This window comes from Aulonocara stuartgranti (genome assembly GCF_965226115.1).
Source record: "Aulonocara stuartgranti genome assembly, chromosome: 3".
NCBI lineage: Eukaryota > Metazoa > Chordata > Actinopteri > Cichliformes > Cichlidae > Aulonocara > Aulonocara stuartgranti.
In genome coordinates this window covers 27,083,219-27,106,447 of record NC_138941.1, presented here as the reverse complement: position 1 = coordinate 27,106,447, position 23,229 = coordinate 27,083,219, and the positions used below count along the sequence as shown (strand labels likewise).

At 40.9% G+C, this 23,229-nt stretch overlaps 4 protein-coding genes across 4 annotated transcripts; 2 read left to right on the top strand and 2 right to left on the bottom strand.

The window, feature by feature from the left end:
- Positions 1 to 2,171: 2,171 nt before the first annotated feature.
- LOC309703029 (TRAF-interacting protein with FHA domain-containing protein A-like) lies at positions 2,172 to 2,870 on the top strand (the record flags this gene model as incomplete). Its single annotated transcript, XM_082527736.1, has 1 exon — positions 2,172 to 2,870. One exon carries the CDS (start codon positions 2,172 to 2,174, stop codon positions 2,682 to 2,684), a length of 513 nt encoding a protein of 170 aa, XP_082383862.1. The 3' UTR covers positions 2,685 to 2,870.
- A 4,213-nt stretch (positions 2,871 to 7,083) lies between these two features.
- On the bottom strand, positions 7,084 to 9,857 carry LOC309704034 (RNA-binding protein 4.1-like). The gene is made up of 4 exons (XM_082528987.1): positions 9,745 to 9,857; positions 8,875 to 9,293; positions 8,133 to 8,762; positions 7,084 to 7,806 (listed from the first exon to the last, which is right to left on the bottom strand). The coding sequence occupies exons 2-3, from the start codon at positions 9,281 to 9,283 to the stop codon at positions 8,155 to 8,157; spliced, it is 1,017 nt and encodes a 338-aa protein (XP_082385113.1). The 5' UTR covers positions 9,284 to 9,293; positions 9,745 to 9,857; the 3' UTR covers positions 7,084 to 7,806; positions 8,133 to 8,154.
- A 95-nt stretch (positions 9,858 to 9,952) lies between these two features.
- LOC309704035 (TRAF-interacting protein with FHA domain-containing protein A-like) lies at positions 9,953 to 12,502 on the top strand. Its single transcript, XM_082528988.1, has 2 exons — positions 9,953 to 11,579; positions 11,720 to 12,502. The coding sequence occupies exon 2, from the start codon at positions 11,756 to 11,758 to the stop codon at positions 12,359 to 12,361; it is 606 nt and encodes a 201-aa protein (XP_082385114.1). The 5' UTR covers positions 9,953 to 11,579; positions 11,720 to 11,755; the 3' UTR covers positions 12,362 to 12,502.
- A 5,412-nt stretch (positions 12,503 to 17,914) lies between these two features.
- On the bottom strand, positions 17,915 to 22,973 carry LOC309702056 (RNA-binding protein 4.1-like). Its single transcript, XM_082526459.1, has 4 exons — positions 22,839 to 22,973; positions 19,644 to 20,071; positions 18,906 to 19,556; positions 17,915 to 18,614 (listed from the first exon to the last, which is right to left on the bottom strand). Exons 2-3 carry the CDS (start codon positions 20,050 to 20,052, stop codon positions 18,928 to 18,930), a joined length of 1,038 nt encoding a protein of 345 aa, XP_082382585.1. The 5' UTR covers positions 20,053 to 20,071; positions 22,839 to 22,973; the 3' UTR covers positions 17,915 to 18,614; positions 18,906 to 18,927.
- Positions 22,974 to 23,229: the final 256 nt, after the last annotated feature.

The window sequence follows — 23,229 nt, the reverse complement described above, 5'->3', positions numbered from 1 at the left end:
TGTGGTCCAGAATAGATGTTAACAGAAACAAGATCAGAGCACCACCTCTATGCACTGGTCTAGTGGTGATGCAGCATTCTGTCGTGGATTTCAAAACGGAAAATTTGACATGAGCGCCAACATCTCCTTTCTTAAGAGCTTTCTTAAGTTTTGTCCACTTTATTGATCGAGCAGAGCAATGTTCTAGTTTAATAACTGAGCTGGCATGTTTAATAACTGCTTTGACTGCTGTTCTTGTAGTGATGATCGTGGATCTCCTGGTGAAAATCTTCATCCTTCAAACAGATCAGGTCAATCAGACGAGTGACCGAACAATTGCAAATGTCTTTTTTCGCCAGAAAGTAAATGAACCACTGCCCTGACCCTACTGTGTTTTACTTGTCATCAAACAGCTCGTCACCGGATCCCTTGTCTGCATTCGTGACACTCAGTTTCACTAAGCCTCGGTTTTTACCTTTGACTTACAGAGGGCAAAGTTTTGGATGATGGTGCATTCTGTGATTGTGCCATACTCGCTAAAGAGTGTCCTGAATTCTTCCTCATCTGCCTTTTGGGGCACATTTCCCACAAAAATATCTTCACCATTGTTAAATATCTGAATAAAAAACTAAAATAATAAATGAAAGCAACAGTCGTCCTGATGTCTTAGAACAGCAGCAGGATCGCATATTACTTTTTTGTATTTGTCTTGTAAATTACTGCACTCTTGTGGCCACAAGCAGGTACTGCATCTGAAAGCTTTTCTGGGGAGGTAGTTGTGATCAGATGACAAAGATGGAGCTTGTGAAACAGAGGGGAGAGCAGCATTTTTGGACAGCTCTGGCTTTGATGGGTGACTAGTTATAGCTGTGAACCCAAATCTACAGCGTGGTAAATAGACTTTAAAAGCGTACAAGCGTCTTAAAACAGTCCGCTAGCAAGCAAAGCTAAGCTAACACTCAACAGCGCTGCAGAGGTGAAAAGCGGCGGAAAAACACTGAGGTTAGGAACTATCCAGCTTTTAAAATGCGACCAATTGTAAATATCGTGACAAGACGATATACATGCCCTGCTACTTTTAGCCGCCACAGCGATTTAAAACCCGTGGAGACGTTTCCTTTTACCGACTTCCGGTGCTTTTTTGCCTGCCTGCCACGATACAAGCTAGATTCTATGACAAACACAGCGCCACCCTGTGTATAGGAGGGCGCATTGATCTACTGAAGGACTGGTTAATTTAAAGAAAAGTAAACCAGTACTTTAGACCTTTCAAGCCAATGATAACTAATAACTCTATGGTACATATAATCTACTTTCTATTCAATATGCCCAGTACAGTTAAAAATTATAATACTGCACTATTTTCTGTCTGAACAGCCTTAAACAAACTTCCTGTATCATACCGTGGCCCTTAAGTAAGTGACTTCATAAGCTGTGGTATGAAATGGTTTGTACATGTTTGGTCATATCCACCTCTCCGACATTTATTAACATTAGCTTTTCTCTGCTTGACTCATATCGTGGCAGAGGATTAGTTAATGTGTAACAGTTGAATATTGCAGAGTTCCTTCTTCCCGCTCTAGTTTTAGATACTGTGAAACAGATGCTGTGCCTTAATGTCAACTTTAAGGTTCATCCATGGACTCCAGGTGGAGATTTCACCAGTGTAGTGTGACATTCATACGCTCATCCACAGAGTGTGTGTTAGACTACTCACCAAGCTATGAGAATATACTGTGTCAATAGTAGCCATGCAGTCACAGAGTCCTCTCTTAAGTATTTCTTCACTAAACACGTTTTTTCAGGGAAATTCTATTTTCCTGACTTGTCTTACAGACACCTACCCTAAATTCTACACTGTTAACAAAATCAAATCAAATAAACTTTTTTTTTCTTTTCCAATAACGTGAACTTTACTTCATCCAGAACAGTCTTTGTGGTATTTGCAGATTTGCACTTGAAACCAGCAGGGTTACTGCAGAGCCAATGAGGAAACTTCCTTGAAACAAAGACAGCCGCTTGTAAAGAGCAGTATAGTCATAAAGACTCATTCATATTTTTCTCTGGCGGCGACAGCACAGTTAGTTGAATCTTCTTACTGAGATACTTTGCATTTCTTGTTTTCCATTTTACCGGTTAAAAGCAGCAATCTTCTACAATTTGAAAACTAAGTCACATTCTTACCTAAGATTATGTTTTTGCCTTGCCTCCAAATCAAGCTTTACCATCCGCAGCAGAGCTGTAAGGGCTTTTATGGTCGTCTTCCTCTGGGAGCCAGAAGAAGACACACTGCCGACGACCCTCTCAGGCTGGGCCGTGACACCGAAACCTGTGCCTACGTCCTGCTTGATCCCCGGGTGTCCCGTAAGCAGCTGGCGCTCTACGCCTACCACATTCCCCAGAGCTCAGAGATGCTGTTTACCATCCAGAATCTGAGCCAGAGGGGGAAACTGTCAGTGAACACCTCAGCACTGGGATACCTGGAGAGGATGGATCTGCCATACAAAGCTCTGATCCGGTTCGGAGAGTATGAGATCCTGATCATCCGCGAGTCTGGTGAAACCAAGGCCAACTTTGAGGTAGAGTTTGAGGTGCTGGCAGCACCTCCTTCCAGAGAGACACCCATGAGTATGATGAACAACTTCTCAGCTGAGCTCAGTGTACGCAACCCTCTGGAGAGTGATGAGATGCACTATCCTTACTGACATGTATATTGTTTATGTTAATGACTTAGCGAACTTACAGGCAAATTGCTGTGGTGTTGTTACATTAGAGTTCAAGCTGGCTGAGACAAATCTGCCCTCTTTGTACCCTGTAGATATTAAAAAACTCTTATCATAATATGATTACAGCTACATTTAAAGCGTTTTAAATGCAAATGTTTTAGAACCTTAAAGCAACTTGTTTCTATATTTTCAGTGTAAGAAATTAAACTTTTTCTGCACATGGTTTTAGATAATGTTTGATGTGACTGCCAATTATACACACTTTGAGTTTATGGAAATGGTTTATAGAGGCCTTTACCTTGAACACAAACCAATTTGGCTTATTGAGACAGGTTTATCAAGAGATCAGATAAAACAGCTACAGTTATAAAGTGATCTACATACACGACAAAGTGCAAACCCGAATAGTTTCAGACACAGCGTTCTGACATTTTGTCAGATGAATATAATTAAATATAATTTATAATTCTAATTTCCTTTGTGTGTCTTCAGTGTAACAGTTACAACATGGTTTTCCAGCTCAGGGCCATGCAAGGAAATAAAAATGACATCCGTAGCTGCAGGTACTGCAAAAGTCTCAGATAAGTCCACATAAACTCCTCAAAGTGTCAACAAGAAGTTGTTTAGCCATCAGATTGTTTGGTGAAGCAGCATACTGCATTCTAGTTTCAGTCTGACAAACACCGGTTACACAAGTGTAAATAGGAAAAATACCCACAGTATATGGCTTGAAATGAAGCAAAATGCATCCTAATGTTACTGCAGAACAGTTCACTTCACCTTTCATTTTGCTCTTGCACATATTTCTGTAAGCTTCACAAAGCCTGTTTCAGCTTCAGCTTGGCCAAAATGCTCTCTTTAGACCGTCTGCCTTCAGCATCAACTTTGTGTGTCAGCTGGCTAGTTTCCAGTTTCAGTGTGTGTGTGCCGGTATGCTTGGTGTTTGGTGAAACATATCAAGGAAGGTCAAAACAGAAAAAATACTTTGGGGAATGTAGGCTACTGTTGTTGCATCATTACTAGCCAGTATGGCAGGTTCAGACAAAAACAACATTTTTGTTGCCATAGTGAGAAAATATAATTTGAATTAGGTAAGCCAGCCATAGAGACACATGGGTCATCTGTTACCTCTGGGTCAGGTCCAAAAACTAGTTCTCATTGTCGTAGAGCAAAGTCCAACCTAAAGGTTCATGTTCCTACATTACTGAATTTACAAAGGGGGAACTCTGCTGAAGCTGTATCAGATTGTTATCTTATCTCGTGCTACATGAGATGAGGTGGAGATGCTCCAGCACGCCTATGACTAAATGACATTTCCCAGAAAAAGCAGATAAAATTATGTTTCTCATTCTTTGGCTAAACTTGATATTTTACTTTCAGTTTTACTATGATTCTCCTTTGTGTTCTACTGGGAAAATCAGTGTTACACACACACACACACACACTATATACATATATAGAAACTAAAAGTTAAAGTCACTTTTTAAGATATATATGTACTATGCTGCTCTATACAGCATTATATGTTTTTAAAAATACCTTAACTTCATTAAGATGAGGAGTTAAATTAATAAGAATCAAACCTAAATACACAATATGATTAAGACCAAGTTGGAGGGCTCTTTCTCCCCATCACTGCGTCACTTGTGTCAGGTTTACAACAGGGAAACATCCTCTGATGAGTTTGAAGTTTCTGGTTACTCAGTGACTATTGAATGCAGCTTCCACACTCTGGTGATAGAAGAGTATTTATTGTCTCATTGCAACTTTCTGCAGATATTGTTTTACCGCTGTTTGGAATTTATTAGTCAAGATGGGGAAGTATCAGGACGCTGTTACTGCTCTGAACACTTACTATACATAACATCACACAACATAAGTTTGCCTTCAGGAACTTTGCCAGAAATGCTCACTAAAATATTAATATTGTTGCTGAAAGGGTTAATGGTAACCTAAAGCCTTGTCCTGACAGCAAACATCACCCACTAAGGTTTGCTGGCATAGTGAAACAACTTTTTAAACGGATCAATTTACACCCAATCCTGCCACATGAAGTTAGTTGTGCACTTATTTATATCAAAAGTAGGAATTAATGTACACAAACTGTCCTAAAGTGTAATTTTTTATAGCAAAATTGAAATCCTTATTTTTAACTGATTTTGGTTATGGGACAGAAAAAAAGTGTTTCCCCATTTAGTTTTGTAGTATAAAATCTATGTTAGATTTACTTTCCCATATAAAATTGAGCAAAGAGCTCTTCCCATGAGGTATCATAGCTCTGCTACTGTCCAGTTAAAAACCAGGATGTTAAGAAATTGCTTCTTGTGCACGTGTTTGAAGACAAATAAATTTGGACAGGGCCAATGTGCAGTAGCAAACAGAACTAAAACAATGCAGTGAAAACAGTGACTCAAATGGCAACCAGCCAAGTAACTAGACACACAGCATGTAAGTTAACAGAGTCCATGTTGTTGTTTTTAAATATTTTATTGATATTTGCAAAAATCCAAAAACTAACAATACATTAAAGAAATTATTACTGTGAAATTCCCACACACTTAACCAACTTCATGTTTACAAGGGTTTAAAATCTATATTTATCATATATAGAAATATCACATCTTCAAGTCCAAATGTAGTGTTCTGTGGTAAATCCTTCACATTCATTCAATCAAAAAGAAAAAACTGTAAAAATAAATTATTCAAATTTCCAATTTTAAAAAGACCTCGACTTTCCCTAAAAGCTGCCATCATTTTTTTAAAATTCAGATGCATTTGAAACCCTACAGCTGGCATCCAATCTGTCAGCAGCAAAGCGTACCGCTCACAGTCTGTACAGTGTACATAAAGAACAGCCGGACAGTTTTGCAGACTAGCTAACACCTCTGAACCTCAGATTTCCCTAAAATAGATAAGAGAGAACCCAAATAAATAAGTGATCCAGTATTAGCCATCTATGAGCGATGGAATGACACAAACCAAAGCACCACTGTTCTTATTTAACCCCACTACCCCCTGCCCCAGCTGCCCTCTCACTTGTCCCTATCATCATTAGCAAAGTGCAGACAGGCAGACGACAGTCGAGTTCTTCTCCATGCTGTGATTCAACATTAGAGAATGTGACAGATGTCTGATTACTTAAAAATGACCCGTTCTTTCAACTGCCGGCCCATGGCCCAAATCCACACTAGCACTGTTTACTCATTGGAGTGGAGGGTGAGATATACTGAGTGCTGATCCATACTACCTAAGTGGAAGTGGGTTACGAATCCCTAAACCACAGGTGTCGAACTCCAGACCTCGAGGGCCACGATCCTGCTTCTTTTCAAACTAACCAGCCCTTGTAGCTTCTTATTGGCAAAGCACACCTGATCCAGGTAATCAACAGCAGGTAGTGCAGGGATATCTCACAAACAAGCAGGATACTGGCCCTCGAGGTCTGGAGTTTGAGACCCCTGCCCTAAACGGTCTACACCATGGGTGTCGAACTCCAGGCCTCGAGGGCCAGTGTCCTGCAGATTTTAGATAACATCTTGGGTCAACATACCTGACATTTTGAAGAGGTAATTTAGCCATTTAAATCTGCCGCCCTCAAGGCCTGGAGTTCAACGCCTGTGGTCTACACCGAAGCAGGCGTACTAACCAACAATTACACTCACATGCCAGGTTTTCACAAAGTGGTGAAACTATTACACACACCGGATAGCTATAGAAACCACAGATGACAGTGGAAGTTCATTTAACCTTCAGAGAAGCACAAGGGCCTTAACAGACTCCACAAAACCAAACTGAGTTAACGTTTGTTCTCAACTTTCCTTCACCTGTTCAATCTAGCTTAAGACATTTGTGTAAGATTTTCCAGCATGATGATGTTTTTCCCCAAAAGATGCGTAAGAGTCGATCATTCCATCACTAAATAACTGACCACACCTGATGGTTTTCTCTTATTCATGTTCCCTGTATCTACCTTTGGTACTTTCAGGACTTTTTTGGCATAAAGAGCCTAAAGAAATCCCCAACTTTTTTCTGGCTACTACAAAAAACTATTGAATGAAAGTAATAATTCACCTAAAAGAATCATACAAATGTGGAATGTGTTTCAGCACTACATCAGCATTCTTTCCAATCCAGTAACCTGTCACTTACCTTTTCACTGCGAAGGTGTCCAGAAGTTGTTGAGGTAATACCCCCCTCCCCCTCCCCAATATGACTCAAGGTAAACCAGTCTCACCTATCAAAACCAGTGTGGGTTCAGTAGGTTTAGAGAGCGCTAGCTCGCTAGCTTTTCTTTACTTGCCTTCAACTTTGGCACTGAGGAAAGACGTCAGACGCCCTGCTGAGGAATAAAAGCTGCAGCATTTCAGACAAGACCAGTGAGGAAAGTTTGGGCGTGTTTTTTTTAATCAGCGTGACGATTTTAACAAGCTTGTCTCACGGTATTTCATCGCTAACAAACGGATAACTTTTAAAATAATGATATTTCCGGTGACCCTACAACAATATTTGAATCAGGTTAATTAGAAGTGTTTGACAATGCACATATAAACGCTCTGAGGAGGCTTCCGATTGACATTTATTTTCTGTAAGTTAACAGTTACTTCCTGCATGCATCGAACTCCTACATTTGAGCAGTTTAAGTTTTTCACAGCGGTTTGTTGTGCGGTGTAAAAGTTTTACATGATGGAGTCAACGTGCAGATTAGATTTTATACCAAACAAAGTTAAGTTCAGTTAAATCTACAGTCACAAGTATCGCCTAGAAACTGTTGCTGAACTCATTCAGCTTCTCTAAGGTCACAAACAACATCAGTATTACTCAAACGAAAAAGTACAAAAAAAATAAAATAAAAAATAAACACCTACTCCAGACGGCAAGCAGTAAAAGTACTACAGCACAATTACATATTAAAACAACCAGGAGGAAAAATACGAGTGTAAAAATTGCCTCAAAGTAATAAAAACAGAAAGAGACGTGGACGTCGGCTATTCGGTTCCTCCTGTCAGCATCGCAGGGGAACGTTACGCGCTCAGCCACTGACAGGGAGAGGATAGAGTCACGTGCATCAGGAGGCGCCGAGCGGCGACGCAGTCGGACGACAATCCTGAAAAAAAGAGCAAATGACAGAAATGAACGATCTGCAACTCTTGAATACAGGACGTTGTTCCAGGTTAATTTCTAATTCGACTTGTTTTTCCCGAAATTCAGAGATTCCATCCTCAACAGTGCATCTTTGTCGTATTATAACACACTTAGTACTATTTTGTTATCTGAAAAGCCATGTTAAATGGATCGACGTGCATTACCAACGAATTTACTTGTGGAACAGCACCTTGTACGCATGCTTTTCAAATCCCCGGCTGCCTCTGCCGTTACAGGAACGCTGTTTTAGGAAAGAGCAACACCAGTCTACCTCAGACCTATCCTCACCTTCAAAATGCGCCGCCCTTGCTTAATAAGCGTAGCGTGCAGGCGGTGGCGGAGGCAGCCGATCTGCGTAGGGGTCCCTTGCACGTGGAACTCCGTATGCAGAGCGATCATAGGAGTAGCCGTTACTGGCAGGGGGCACTGGTGTGGTAGGCGGTCTCCTAAGCGGACTTCGATCTCGGGCGTAGTATGAGGACGGAGGAGGTGGAGGAAGGGGCCGACGCTCATATGGGTCGAGCGACGAGTTCGGAAGACGGTCTCGGACGACGGCTGACGGGGGAGGGGGAGGAGGAGGCACGCCGGGACGCTGGTCGTCGTAGGTGGCCATGCCATACGGACGGGCTCGATACTTCTCATAGTAATCTACCACGCCATATCTGTCCCTCTCAGCATCGTAAGGGCGATCTGGATAAACTGCTCGTCTAGGGGGAGGGGGAGGCAGAGGAGGGGCAGGGTAACCTGGGGGTATGTGGCTAAGACGACCCCTCATGTAGCCAGGTGGAGGAGGCTCGGGCCACTCTCCTGGATAGCGTGGGGGCCAATAGCCACCCCTGTCTGGGGGAGGAGGGGGGTAATCATCCCGTTCTTCATGTCTGGGACGACTCTTGGAAATCTGGACATGGATGCGTTTGCCTACATTAAAAAATAAAAAGTAAAAACACAGGTTATGTGGGCTGGTTTATAATAAGGCAACACTTTAAGGTTTCTTCTTGACCTCCTTATAAATGTTGGTAATCTCTCTTACCTTGAAATTCTGTGTTGTCCAGTCCCTTGATGGCATCCATGGCCTCGTCAGAGTTGGACATGTGTACAAAAGCAAAATTCTTAACAACAGCACACTCTGTGACCGTGCCGTACTCCTCGAACAAAGCACGCAGCTCATCATCAGATCCTTTCTCTACATTTGCTACATGCAGTTTGACTGAGCCCTGGTTCTTTCCGTGACTGGCCTCCACGTTGATTGGCGTGCCATGCAGCTTGTAGAGGTGCAGATTCTTGATGGCTTTGGTGGCAGCCTTGCGGTCGTCCATGTGGACGAAGGCAAAGTTTTTGATGATGGCACATTCTGTCACAGTGCCATACTCGGTAAAGAGTGCCTTGATCTCATCCTCGTTTGTCGCTCTGGGCAGATTTCCCACGAAAATCTTCACCATGATTACAAATCTGTTTCGAGATAATGCAGAGTGTTAAGAGAGAGAAAAACATATAGTTACAATTTTTTTAGTACATACTATTGAAGAGTACGTTTGACCCTTTCTGAGTCTATAAAAACAGCAGCGTTGTTAACAGGCCCGCGCATAGTAAAAACCTAGAGTCGTTCACGGCGGCACAAGTACCAACAATTTAACAACTTTAAATCATTATTATCAATAAATCGTTTCTTTCATATCTGTATATGTCTACAAAAAGAACAAATGAGCAGAGTTTAAACGCCGCTCGTGTAGCCTGTTAGCCCCGGTTAGCCACGCTAACAGACAAAGCAGCGCAGTCGATATTCTCGTGCAACGAGGCTAGCGGGCGAACAAAGGAACCGAGGTTAACAGGGTACTCCACACATACCTATGCGCCACACAAGTGCATTTATATAAAGACGTAAATTTTCTATTTTCATTACCTTTTAGTCGGCGCTCACAAAAAGGAATTGAAGTCCCCTTCGAGAGGTTTCCTTTTGCTAACTTCCGGTTGTGTCTTGCCTGTGGCATACAAAAAGCCAGCTGCACCGCCCCCTCCGCCGGGCGTGCGCAGTAATCTAAAGTCTTCGGGTAAAACAACAATTTTACAACTTTACAACTTTTATCCGCATTAAATGTTACATATTATACACCCAGTAGTCTACAATATATCTATTTTTCTACTTTGCATGTCTAATAAAAATAATAACAATATAAAAAAAACTAGCTATAGCACTGTGCTTTGTTATAAATACCCTACATTATCTTACGGTACACTTTTGTCCATGTTTTGTAAGTCACCCCGTTTCGTATTTATTAACCAGTAACATTTCAGAACTACATTTATATGGTGAAGAAAAGAGAGTTAAGTACGTTTTAAACGTACTTGGTTAATGTGTAACGGTCTATTTTACGAGGTTGCTTCTTCCCGTTATAGTTGTAAATACCGCAGGGTGGGAAGCAGTGTCTTTAGTTGAGTCTGTTTACAGTAACTGGTTGTGACACTTCTGATGACATTATTATTATTTTTCACTAACCCCAGCCACCCCAGTAATGAAGAGCGACTTTTCATTCTGAAATAAGTAGCTAAATTTTGACATACATAAAATTACATTCCTTAACAGATTACCCTGTTATACTGCGTTTAAAGAAACACATCTCATTTTGTATTTTAAAACATTGTTGCTTCTGAAAAAACCCTATAAGTAATTTGTTAAGACTGCCGAGATATGCAAAACATAAAAATTATCACTAGTTGATCAATCCTCTTGTAAAAAAATGTTGTTGTTTTTTTGGTTCATTTACTTTTTTTATTTTTTATTTTTTTTACAAAACATCATTAATGTCCTCTGTTTCACATCTAATTGTTTCTTCTGTATGTTTGCATGTCTGTATTTTATTTCTCTGCTTTGTTTACATAAAAAGTATTGTAAATAAATGGTAAATGGTAAATGGCCTGTATTTATATAGCGCTTTACTAGTCCCTAAGGACCCCAAAGCGCTTTACATATCCAGTCATCCACCCATTCACGCACACATTCACACACTGGTGATGGCAAGCTACATTGTAGCCACAGCCACCCTGGGGCGCACTGACAGAGGCGATATCATAATACACGGCTCCAAATGAAGTTTTAAAAGCGTTTCTGTCTACTCCGGGTTGCGTCATCATGGAATTTTCAGTGTTGTAATGCTACATTCAGGTGCTCGCGTTAAAAATCGCACAGTACAGCAAACCAGCGGAAAAGAATGTAAATTGTAACAAAGACTTCGGTGAATTATGTTGAATTAGTATTTTTCTTATTAGCATTTTGTTTCATTTTCTTTAATTTCACGTGGCAAACTGTTTGCATTGACTTCGCAATCAAACATACATAAATATTTCAGATCTGCGTAACGCCATTACTGTCCAGTCTCCTGATTTAACAGTGGACATACTTTTACTTTAATAACTGTACTGTGTATTGTAGTGTCTAATTCTTGGATGCTATGTTTTTCAGCTTTTGAATGAAAATTTGTATTTTTCTTTCTTTTATGTTGCATTCACAAAATTTAATTCAACCTGAGAGTAAAATTTCCGGATTTGCACTTGAAAGCAACACTGTTGGACCAACAGGAAAACTGGCTGAATAAAAGGCAACAGCTTGCAAAGCGCAGCAATCAGTCTTCCTGTTTTCGCAGCAGTAGCAGCACCGTTAGAGTCTTCTAACTCAGTTTCTTTCTGTCCCGTGAATGGAATAAAAACCTCGTTCTTTAATTAAGAAAGTTTCACATTCAGGTAAGGCATCTAAAAAAACAATGTTTGTTGATTATATGCAATACGATTTAACCCTGCTTTACAGATAAGATGGTCTATTTTCACTGTATGACTAATTTTGTTGTTTGGTTTTTATTTTTTGTCCTTTCTTTAACTATCAGCTGTCTTCTTTTTTCATCTGGAGTTATTGTTTCACAATGAATGTGTCTATGACGATGGAGACGGAGGAGGACCTCCTGACTTGCCTCCAAATCAAGCTTTACCATCCTCAGCAGAGCTGTAACGACTTTTATGATCGGCTTCCTCTGGGGACCAGAAGAAGACATGCTGCCGATGACCCTCTCAGGCTGGGCCGTGACGACCAGGCCTGTGCCTACATCCTGCTTGATCCCCGGGTGTCCCGTAAGCAGCTGGCGCTCTACGCCTACCACATTCCCCAGAGCTCAGAGATGCTGTTTATCATCCAGAATCTGAGCCAGAGGGGGAAACTGTCTGTGAACACCTCAGCGCTGGGATACCTGGAGAGAATGGATCTGCCAGACAAAGCTCTGATCCGGTTCGGAGAGTATGAGATCCTGATCATCCGCGAGTCTGGTGAGGCCATGGCCAACTTTGAGGTAGAGTTTGAGGTGCTGGCAGTACCTCCTTCCAGAGAGACATCCACGTCTCTCTGGAACGAGCAGACATCCATGTCTCTTCCTCCAGTCATGGAGACATGCTCAGATAGTAGGATTAGTTTGTCACCCAAAGATAGCTCCTTTGGCCCCCAGGAGAGTGATGAGACTCTCCCTTGTTATTCATAACCAACCATTACTGCTTATTCACGTGTGACTTTTTTTGTTGTTATTTACTCGACTTAATGCTCAGTGCATTTATTACATTAGACAAGAAATCCCTCTTTGTATATGTGAAATCAATATTTTGCACCCTTTTCGTATCCTGTCTACATAAGCTGCATTGTTAATTTTGCAAATACTGTTAAAGTGCAAAGTTTGAAAGTTATGACTGAGAAATAAACAGTTTATCTGGAATACAGTTGTCTGCATGTTGATTATTTTGTTTTTGTTTTTTGGTGGAACCCTTTACTCTAAGGCAATCATTAATCAAAGAATGAAAAAAGTGTGGCTTTGCATTGAAGACAGAAACAGGTTTTTCTAGAAATCATTGAGATGAAGCGGTAACCTTTCAAGCCTGTAGAAATATGAGATCTCCACACAACCATGGCAGCTTAGGGGAAAACACAGCACTATTCTAGAAACAACACATGTAAGAGCCAATTAAAGGTTAATTTTATTGGTACTGGTAAAATGATTAGAGGAGAAATATACATGTTTGATGTTAAGAATATAATTCTAGTTGATTTTAAAATACTGTTTGTTAAATGTATAGAATATAGAAGTGCAACATTCTAATGCGCTTTTTAGTATTTTGGGCTTCCGGCACACTGTAATTACGTAGTTGGGGAGTCGGATAAGCTGGAGGCAACACAGTTTTTGAACGAGTCTTGCCATGTAAATTAAAAGTTTCAATAAACATATTTTTTGCAAGAAAAGTACCTGGACTAGCTCGCGTTTCAAATGCATGTTGCCGGACTGACTCCTAAAGGTGGAACAGAAGAGTGAAATAGAGACGGAGTGCCGCCACTACAACACACATTTATAGAGTTGAAAAAAGGCATTCCTAGTCTGGAATGTGGTCACTGTCGCTGCCATGCAGGCGGTAGTTGTACGAGTTTCACATACTCTAAATGATATCTAGCAATGTATTTTTGTGCTCTGTGGAGGACGTAATTGTGTGAGACCACTACTTAAAACATCATTTATGCAATCTATACGAGTCCTATATACTGTCAGGAGAAATCAGTTGAGCAGAATGAATAGATTTCTTCTTCCCCCTGTTGATTTATTTAATTACTGTTCTAAAAGTACATTTAACTGTATCTCTCCTGTCTTTATCAAGTGAGTTCAAATTATTCAGAAATGGTGAAAATGGTTTTTCACCATGAAACATGAAAACAGGAAAAAATCTGCCCACAACTACCAAGACAGCTGGTCCTCTAATTATGTCAAACAGAAAAGATGCATCCAAGTTTCAGAGAAACGTAAAGGTCAGAGCACACAAACCAGAGGGATGTCCTCAACTACGAAGATAGCATTAGGCATGAAAACATTGTGTATGTGGATAACCTCAGATCTGAATTTACAGGTTTCTGGTTGTAGCTATGAATCGAGGCAGATTCTTCAAGATTAGGCAGCCCATCAAAGTAACGATCTTGATATCTCTGAAAGAACGTCCTCTGGGAGGTGAGAACTCTCTCAAACAGTGCTGTCATGGAAAGACGATTCCCTTCATTGGCTGGTGTCCTGTATGGCAACTAAGAAACCAAATCCCACAACTTCAAAGCCTTAGCTTCCATAATGGACTTTGGGTGTTGTTATTCTGCCCCTTTCAAGTTCCTCAAACCCTGGCCTGAACTTTCACCTTCCAGCTCTAATGTCTGTCCCCCTTCAACAGTTTGAGGAAAATGCTTCACTCAGCACTCTGTCATACCAGCTATGATCATGGAAGTGCCACTGGTGACATGACCTAACCAGTTTTCAGTATTCCAATATGTTTCATTGATCTGTTGTAATTCACGTGAAATAAACTAAAAATTTAACTTTGCCATAAATCCACATAAAAATGAGACAAAATATAATTCTGTGATCAAATAAGACTTGATGTCCACTACAAAAGACTGAAGATAAAGAATAACAAGTAAAGAAATAACAATTCAAAATCTAAGTATTAAAAAAAAAATTCTTCTTGGATGAGCGCACACGATTTCCAAGTATTTGTTTGATTTAGGGGAAAGTGACTTAGGGACTAGAGGAAATGATACTTCGCTCTTTAGCAGATCCAATGAACTCACTTCCAGTTTCACTGTTCATTGATTAGGCAACTATAGTATCCATCTATGCATTCTGCCCCTCACTCAGTGGAAACATCTGTTTAAAACCTGGATTCAACACTCCTCTGCTTTAACTGTCTGGTTTCTCACAAATGAATAACATCATGTTGCTGGTTTCTCACAAATAACATCATGTTAGTGAGTGCTGAATAAGCACAGCTGTGGAATTGTGCAAATAAAATCACACTGACTCATTGTGCTTTAGGTTTTTGGGGAGGGAGTATGTGATGACTGTATGTTTTAATGCTGCAGGCAGTTCCACACCCCTCTGGTGAAGATAACACTTTGTAGCTCAAAAACTACACTTTTGCACTCGGCCTGAAACCAAAGCAGCATCAGTCTAAGTCAGTTTATATGCTGAAGTCTGACTTTTATAGATGCTTTGTGCTCAAATCAATCAACCACTTGTAATTAATGATATGTGACATTTAAAGATCTCATAATAACGCCCCGAAAGAACACATTGCTGTCACATAGCTGGGTTCTTGTGGTTCCTGGGATATTTAAAAGTAAAATTGAAGGAAGAGCCTTCTGGTTTAAGATCCCTGTTCTGTGAAACCAACTCTCAGTTTAGATTCAGGGGAAGATACCCTCTCTACTTTTAAGATTAGGCTTAAAACTTTCCTTTTTTATAAAGTTCTTCCTCTCCTCATCTCCAGCCAGACATCTCAGATGGCCCCCGTCCCTGAGCCTGGTTCTGCTGGAGATTTCTTCCTGTTAAAGGGAAAGTTTTTCCTTCCCACCGTCACCAAGTGGTTGTTTGATTGTTGGGGTTTTCTCCATGTTATTGTAGACCTTACAATATAAAGCTCCTTGAGGCAACCGCTGTTGTGATTTGGCATAAATATATAGTCATCTGACAATTTATTAGATATACCTTACTTGTATGAGTTTTGCCTTCAGAACCATAATTCTTTATGGCATAGATTCAGACATTTTGGTCCATATTGACATACCGATAGCATCACACAGTTGCTGCAAATGTATGCTGTAAAAATCCGGTTCCACCACATTCCAACGGTGTCCTTATAGACTGAGACCTGATGACTGACAACCACTGGAGCACAGCAAACTCACTGTCACGTTCAAGAAACCAGTTTGAGATAATCTGAGCTTTGAGGCATGAAATGTTATCCTGCTACCATAAATGGATGGTCAACAATACTTGGGCAGCTGTGGCATATAAGCAATTCTCACTTGGTACTCAAGGGCCCAAAGTGTGCCAAGAAATATTCTCCACATGCTCGCAGCATCAGAAGCAGCATGAACCTTTGACATGAGGCAGGGTGGATCCACACTTTCATGATGTTTACACCAATATTTGGTTACAGCAGAAATTAAGAATTATCAGACTAGCCAACATTTTTCCAGTCTTTTATCGTCATACTTTGGTGAGCCTGTGCAAAATGCAGCCCGAGTTTCCTGTTATGACCCCTGGTGTGGTCTTCTGCTACTGTGGCCCATCTGCTTTATAGTTCAACATGTTGAGAATTCAGAGATTCTCTTCTGCATACTTTAATTCTCGTCTGACACTGGACACCAACAAAAATATTTATTTATAATACAAAGAACTGGGTTTTTTTTTTTTTTGGTTTTTTTTAATGTCTTACACCCTAGAGATAGTTGCCTGGAAAAAGGTTTTGTTTTAAATCCCAGTAGATCAGAACAACCCATGCTAGCAGGCTGTGTTAACCAGTTCTACATGCGTAAATGCATTGAGTCGCTACCATGTGATTGGCTGCTTAGGAGCAGTTGAATTTATGCAACTTAAAAAAAGATAATTAAAAACTTCACTATCATATAACCCTAACGTACTGTATGATGTATGATGCTAACTTTTAAAAATAGAAATAAAGAAATCAAAACATTTTCAAATGTAAATTGTTTATTTCATAATGGCTAAAATTCAAAAGGTAGAAAATGGGAGTTAAAAAAAAAAAAGACAAAAAGTAGGTCCTTGTAGTCAATTGCAACATACAATAACTTTCAATTACATTTAAAAGAGGGAAATAGGAAAACCACTTAGTTGTCGTATTTCCCTCTTTCCCACATTTTTTTTTTTTACCCTCCAATCAAAGCAGAGATGTAGCGACACAGCCGTCCCATCGCCCATGATGTTCACTCCAACTCATCAACCAATCATTCAAACTTTCAGTGAGGGACAAAAATCCATACCCTGTAAGAGCAGACACTTTAAACAAGGTTCACAAATTGAACTGATCAAAGAAGAGTCCCTTTACCTTAAACTGCATTCTAACCAGGTCCTTCCCAGCTTGTAATCCCCTTTGAATTCACTTCTAGACCCGGAGCAAGTGCCAGAGGAAAGACACGTCTGTGAACAAAGACACAGATTCAAAGACTCCATAACAAGCCTTCAATCTACATGAATCAATTCTAACAAAGAGAGACAGTGTTGCTAAAATGTTATTAAGTAAAATGTTATTTATATGGCACCTTTTAAGATTAATATTAAAGTGCTTTGAAACAAAATACCACAGCATTTTTTTTAAAGTTATTATCATTATTGTAAGTGCCAGGGTTTGTTTGTTTTTTTACTTTCAAAACTGCAACAGCAGAAAAAGTATGAATCCAAGAAGACAAAGTGTGATCATTTATTGCAATACCACAGTTTAAGCAGCATGTACCTGTTTTAATCTGGGTGCTGGACATCTTCTGAGGACTTACCATGAGCTGGCATCTCCTGCACTGAATCTAACAACCTATAAAGAGCACACAGGCTAAGAATATCACACGCGCATTTCATGTGTTACATATATTAATTTAGAAATAGTAGAAAAATGACTAAAATGTATGAAATGAAGGATGATACAAATAAATAAACTTTGGACAGAAGCATGGGGCCATCGATGAAAAACCCAAGGTAGGCAATGGGAGATGACTGACGAAATGTGACTTCAAAACACGGAGAAGCCGGTGTACACAGCTTTAAAAAAGTCTTTGTGTAGCCACAGAGTGGAACGGAAGTTTAAGTTGCCTATTTTTTTGCGACTTTTGGGAGTGGACATTTCCGTACTTCATTAACTGCGCTGGATTTGAGCTTTAAAGTTAAATCAACTTTTGGTTTCTTTTTGCAGTCTAACCTGGCAAGACTTCAAGAAGGCAGTGGTAAGTCTCGGGTGTGTCACAAAAAGGGGGGAGAGGGGCAGGGGGTTAATAAGCATTATAGTTTTTCACACTTTACATGGAAAACCAGTCTGGCAGGTTTTCTAGTAGTGAGCTGAGGATTAAAAAATAAATAAACACCTACCATGTGTCATGCTGATAATATCAGGACTGAAGAGTGAAACTGAAAGTGTTTCAAGAGTAAAGAAAGCTAAATCTTATCTGACGAATTGGTTTTCGTCCTAAGAGGCCAACGCAACGAGGAATAATTTCACAGTTAAAATGTTTTTTTTTTGTTTTATTCATTTATTAAAAAGCTTTCAAAAAAAGCAGTCTGTAAAGTAAATAAAAATCATACATAAATGGTGGCTAAGGAGTCTACTGTCGCATGAAAAGAACACAAAGTGTAAAAAGAACAAAACCACACTGAAACTTCATGCTAACATGTGTCGCAAATCTTAAAGATTGCTGTACAACCTCCAACAGCAGGTGTTGTATTTAAGAACTACTATGCTGAAATTTCTTTAAAACTTGGATCAATAAGCATTTTGTAATCAACCAACAATCTTAAAATAAACAATTTTTGCTTACAAAGCCTACACGTATTTGTATCTAAATGAATCCCTTGTTCTAAAAAGAAGAAATAGGTCACAGTTTCCCAGATTACATTTTCCACTTAGAAAAATTGAAAAGCAGAGTGTCCAGTTTTGGTCACACTGGAAGTCCAAGCACCTATTCTGCAAAACATTTTGAAAGCTTTTAACAGGAAAACAAAGAGAGGAGGAGAAAAAGGCATGATCAGCTCAGAAGAACTGCAGACAAAGAAATCGTATATTTTTTAAATACGGGGCTGTCCGCAATACAGTATCTTCCAGTAAGTCTCAGCAAACGCAACGCAATCCGCCATAGACATGGGAGGGGGGAGGGGTGCGTATAGCGCCACGTGCATCAGCAGACGACGACGATCTTGTCATATTCTAAACCTGGAAAAAGAGCACACCACACATGTCAAGGAGCGCGTTTTACTTAGGATTCGCGCAACACTGATCTGAGAAGTTCAAGCAATAATATTTTAGGATTCTAGCAGCACCGTTTAAATTCCTTTATTATTAACCTGAAGGAAATTTTGAGTTTTGGCTGATGGTTTAAAGCGTGATTCTACCTCAATTAACGGATTCAGCTCTCATGTCTATTATAACTTTTGTTTCCGTGTCATTTCTGCTTGTTATCAATGTGATTAATGAGTTCATGAAGCATCCACTCTTTGTTCTCACCTTGTATTACACTCGAGGTGTCTTAATAGCCTGCATAGCGAGGCGGCGGCGGTGGTGGTGGCGGCGGCGGCGGCACTCTCGCCGAGTAGGCTTCCCGGGGACGGGGAACTGCGTACATTGGCGCCCTTGACATCGGAGACAATCGAGAACGCTCGTAGGAGTAACCATTACCAGCTGCAGGAGCAGGCGGAGGGGGGGCTCTTCTGATAGGGCTTCGATCCCTCGCCATGTAACCTGCAGGAGCGGGCAGTGGACGCCGCTCATACGGATCAAGAGAGCCCATTCCGAGACGCTCCCTAACCAATGCAGAGGGAGGAGGGGGTGGAGGGGGGATGGCACTGGGACGCCTGTCATCGAAGTTCGGGGCGTAAGGACGGGCTCTGTATTTCTCATAGAAATCGACCACCCCATAAGGTTCTCGATCGCCATAGCCACGATCAGGATACGCTGCTCGTCTCGGAGGAGGGGGAGGTGGCGGGGGCGGAGGAGGAGGAGGGTAAGCGGACATGCGGCCTCTGTAGGGAGGCTCGGGTCTCTCCCCTGGAAAGGGAGGAGGAAAATAGCCTCCTCTCACAGGCGGAGGTGGATACTCCTCCTCCTCTGGTTCCCCTCTCGGTCTGCTTTTTGATATTTGAACGTGTATGCGTTTCCCTGCGAGAGAGAAAAACATTGTCCCTCAAATCTAAAAAGTAAGGAACCCCTGAAAAACCCCTTATAGACCCAAACATTTACGCTTACCTTGAAACTCTGTATTATCCAGGCCCTGCAAGGCATCCATAGCCTCGTCAGAATTAGGCATATGCACAAAGGCAAAGTTTTTGACGATGGAGCACTCCGTGACATTGCCATACTCCAAAAACAGGTCACGGAGCTCTTTGTCAAAGCCCTTCTCCACATTGGCCACGTGAAGCTTCACGGGGCCCTGGTTCTTGCTTCTGCTTGGCTCTACGTTGATGGGTCTGCCATTCAGCTTATGAAGATGCAGTTCACGGATTGCTTTGGTGGCAGATTTGCGGTCTTCCATGTGAACAAAAGCATAGTTTTTGTACTTGGCACATTCTGTTACTGTGCCGTACTGAGTAAACAGAGCTTCAATCTCATCCTTCTCAGTGTTCTGAGAGAGGTTACCGATAAAGATCTTTACCATTGTTGCTCCAGTGTAGTACCTACAAAAGGTAAACACAGGATGTGTCATCAGAATCCACAATAGAATAAAATAAGCCTCTGTCCTGATCTCCAACACAGTACCGTTTACTGAAGAGTTTGGGTGGGTGTTTTTGCTTTTTAGGAATCAGAAGTAACAAAACAAATGGGTTGATGATTAATGTGGCAGAACACCTTAAAGGGTGTTAACACTAGTCTTGAGAAGGATACATGTACGTCACTTTTCCAATGCAAATAAAGACTGTGTCGCTCGTCTACAACAGGTAGCAAACTAACATGACATACACATGTTCTGTAAGTGCTGCCACTCACAACAGCAGAGGGCGGAGACAAAAGGCAGCAGTAAGCTAGACAGCTTCCAACAGCCTTCTGTGTGTAAAGAAAATTCTGCTTCATTCAGTAAATCATCAGACAGTGCCCCTCAGTGACAATAAACCCTGTTTGTTTGCTTTGTTTCAACTTTCTTACACTTCACCCTGATTCACTGCATACGCAACAAAACAAGGAACCACAAGTTATTCTGGCTTGACAAGACCAACAAGCAGAGCGCCTGCTCCAAAAAAAAAAAAAAAAAAAAAAAGCAACTAATATTTGGTGTTCCAGTATGAGGGATTAACTCATATATATGTTTATTAAGACTTTCATAAATACACAAATAGAGAGAAAGAAATAGAATAACTCAAATGCTGCCTTGTTGACTGCATTTTTTACCCAGACTATGATTTTTTTCCCCCAATTTACACCAAGCAACTGTGTTTGCAAGGCATAGAAGAAAAGGGTGTCTGTCAGAAAAAAGCCCCACGTCCACGTGATGTCACATCAAGTGACGATGAGTCGTGCAGGGACCCTGTTATTGACTTTTGCTGACTGCAGTCAAGTGAGCGAAGAGACAGTCAAGCAAGCTGCACCACCAGCCGTACCTACAATGTTGTTGCACTTTTCTTATACATATTACGGTACGGGTGCCAACTGGCTTATATACACAAGAGTCTAATCAAGAGTTTTGAAATATTTGCAATTTTCTCACTATACTGTACATTTCTATTCAACTTGATCTTATCCCCAATTTAATAAAATTGCAAAACGGTATTTTTGATATTGTGTATTTTTTTTTTTTAGCATTTATTACAGGAAAACTATTACAGATGATGCAAATATTTCACTGGATTCTTACTCTGGATCACCCTCACTCTTCCTCTTCCGCCTCACAGCTCTCTGAATTGTATGGTTTCTGAGAAATTTCTGTACTGTACTTTGAATAATTTCATTTTTTAGCTGATAATACAGGGAACCCGTATGAGGTGACACAAATATTTCACTGGATTCTAACCCTAGGTCACCCTGACTCTTCCTCCTAATGAACTGTACGGTTTGACAGAAAACTAAACATAAACAGATACCATATTGAAAAGTTAGTGTACACTTTTACAGAGAGAACACTGGGAATGATTTCCTGAAGTGTTCTTCAGGGCTGAAATGTTGGATCAGTTAGAAGGAGCTCTGCTGCTTCACAAGGGTGAAATGGAGCAAGTGTAATGGATTGTCCATGATGGAGAGCAGTTTTTTCAGTGACCTATGTCATCCAGTCTAGTCTGTCATTCAGGTGAACCCCATAATACCTGTAGCTGTCCAATGTTTTGACCTCCACAACCATGTCGTCGATGGGCATAGTCCCAGTTTTTTCCTTCAGAAGTCAGCCAGCATCTTTTTTGTCTTACTGACATTCAGATGGAAGAGGTGATTTCATGCAGACCACTCAAAAAAGTTCCTCACCAGATTCCTGTGCTCCGATTTCTGCCCACCCTCAGTACACCCAACCAATACAGTGTTGTCAGTGTCAACCCTCTTCAGTTTGCTTACCAGCCTTGTGGGAGTGGAGCAACAGGTGCAACCGGTAGATAACTCTGACAACACTGCACTGTTACAGAATTTGTACTTTTTGTTGTTGTTATTTTCAATGTGTAGTGTAAGAATTATAATTTATGATTAGCTAATATTTCAAAGCTAGAAGTGGAATGAGTTGTGAAATAGTGAAAAATGAATAAGAAGACTTGTGTTTCTAAGCCTGTCGGCACCTGTACCGTAATATCCGTAAGAAAAGTGCAACAAAATCGTAGGCGCGGCTGACTGTGCGGCTAGCTTGACTGTCACTTCGCATGTGAGGCTCACTTGACCGCGGTCCTAAACAAGCGCACGAGCTCATACTGACTTTCGGTTCCTTGCTGGTCCCACCCTCCACACAGGTCGTTGCTGTACATGTTTAAAAGCGAGGTGGGGCAGAATAAAGGCGCGGTTCATAGTGGTTTTACAAAAAGGGAGCTTAGAGAAAGCTTTCTGGGTCCCAATAGTGAATGTACAACGTCATTATGAGGAAATAGAAAGCTTGTAATGGAGTCGAGCGAGGAGGGCCACCACAGTAAAGCGATGACTCCATTTATCGTCATCGCCCATATTTAGCTTTCATTGCATTCGTATTTAAAATTAGCCACCAGCGTTAGCCTAAAGCGGTCAAATTCGGGGGACTTCAGCAAAACCTAAGTTCAGTAAGTTTCGTGTTTGCACTTCCTGGCTGTTAAGCTGCTAGCCAGGTTGCTGTTAGCAAGCTAATATTCGTTACCGACACTCACGCGAACGCGAACTGGCTAGCAAAATAAAAAATAACTTTAACAACTGAAAATGTCTGACGTTGCAATTGTGAGTCTGTAAAAGTAAAATGATGACACCTTAGGAAAAGGACAGGAGAACAACACCAAAAACTACCATACTCACTGATTGTGAACTGTGCAACAGCGAGGTCGAAACTCCAAAGATGAGTAGTAGATATCTGCTGGCGGTAGAAGCGCACGTAAGAATCTGATTGGTGGGAAGGTGTGTCTCTCAATAAGTCCGGGCTGCCATTGGGTGACGGGTTTAGTTTTATTCTGAAAGCGCTTCCGCTGCACTAGAGTGACGGGGCGTAGCGCGAACGAGTGTTTTGTAACGAGCGCCTTTAGCTTGTCGAAAACCGAAACCAAGTTTCTGTTTTCTATATCTAAATCGGACACTAAAAATACCCTAAAAATAAATGCTTAAAAAAAGACGGCCTTAACCTCTCGTTGTATTGCTCACAGTAAACGCAGTGAGTGAATAGTGACAACTTATAGAACTTATTTCTAAGTTA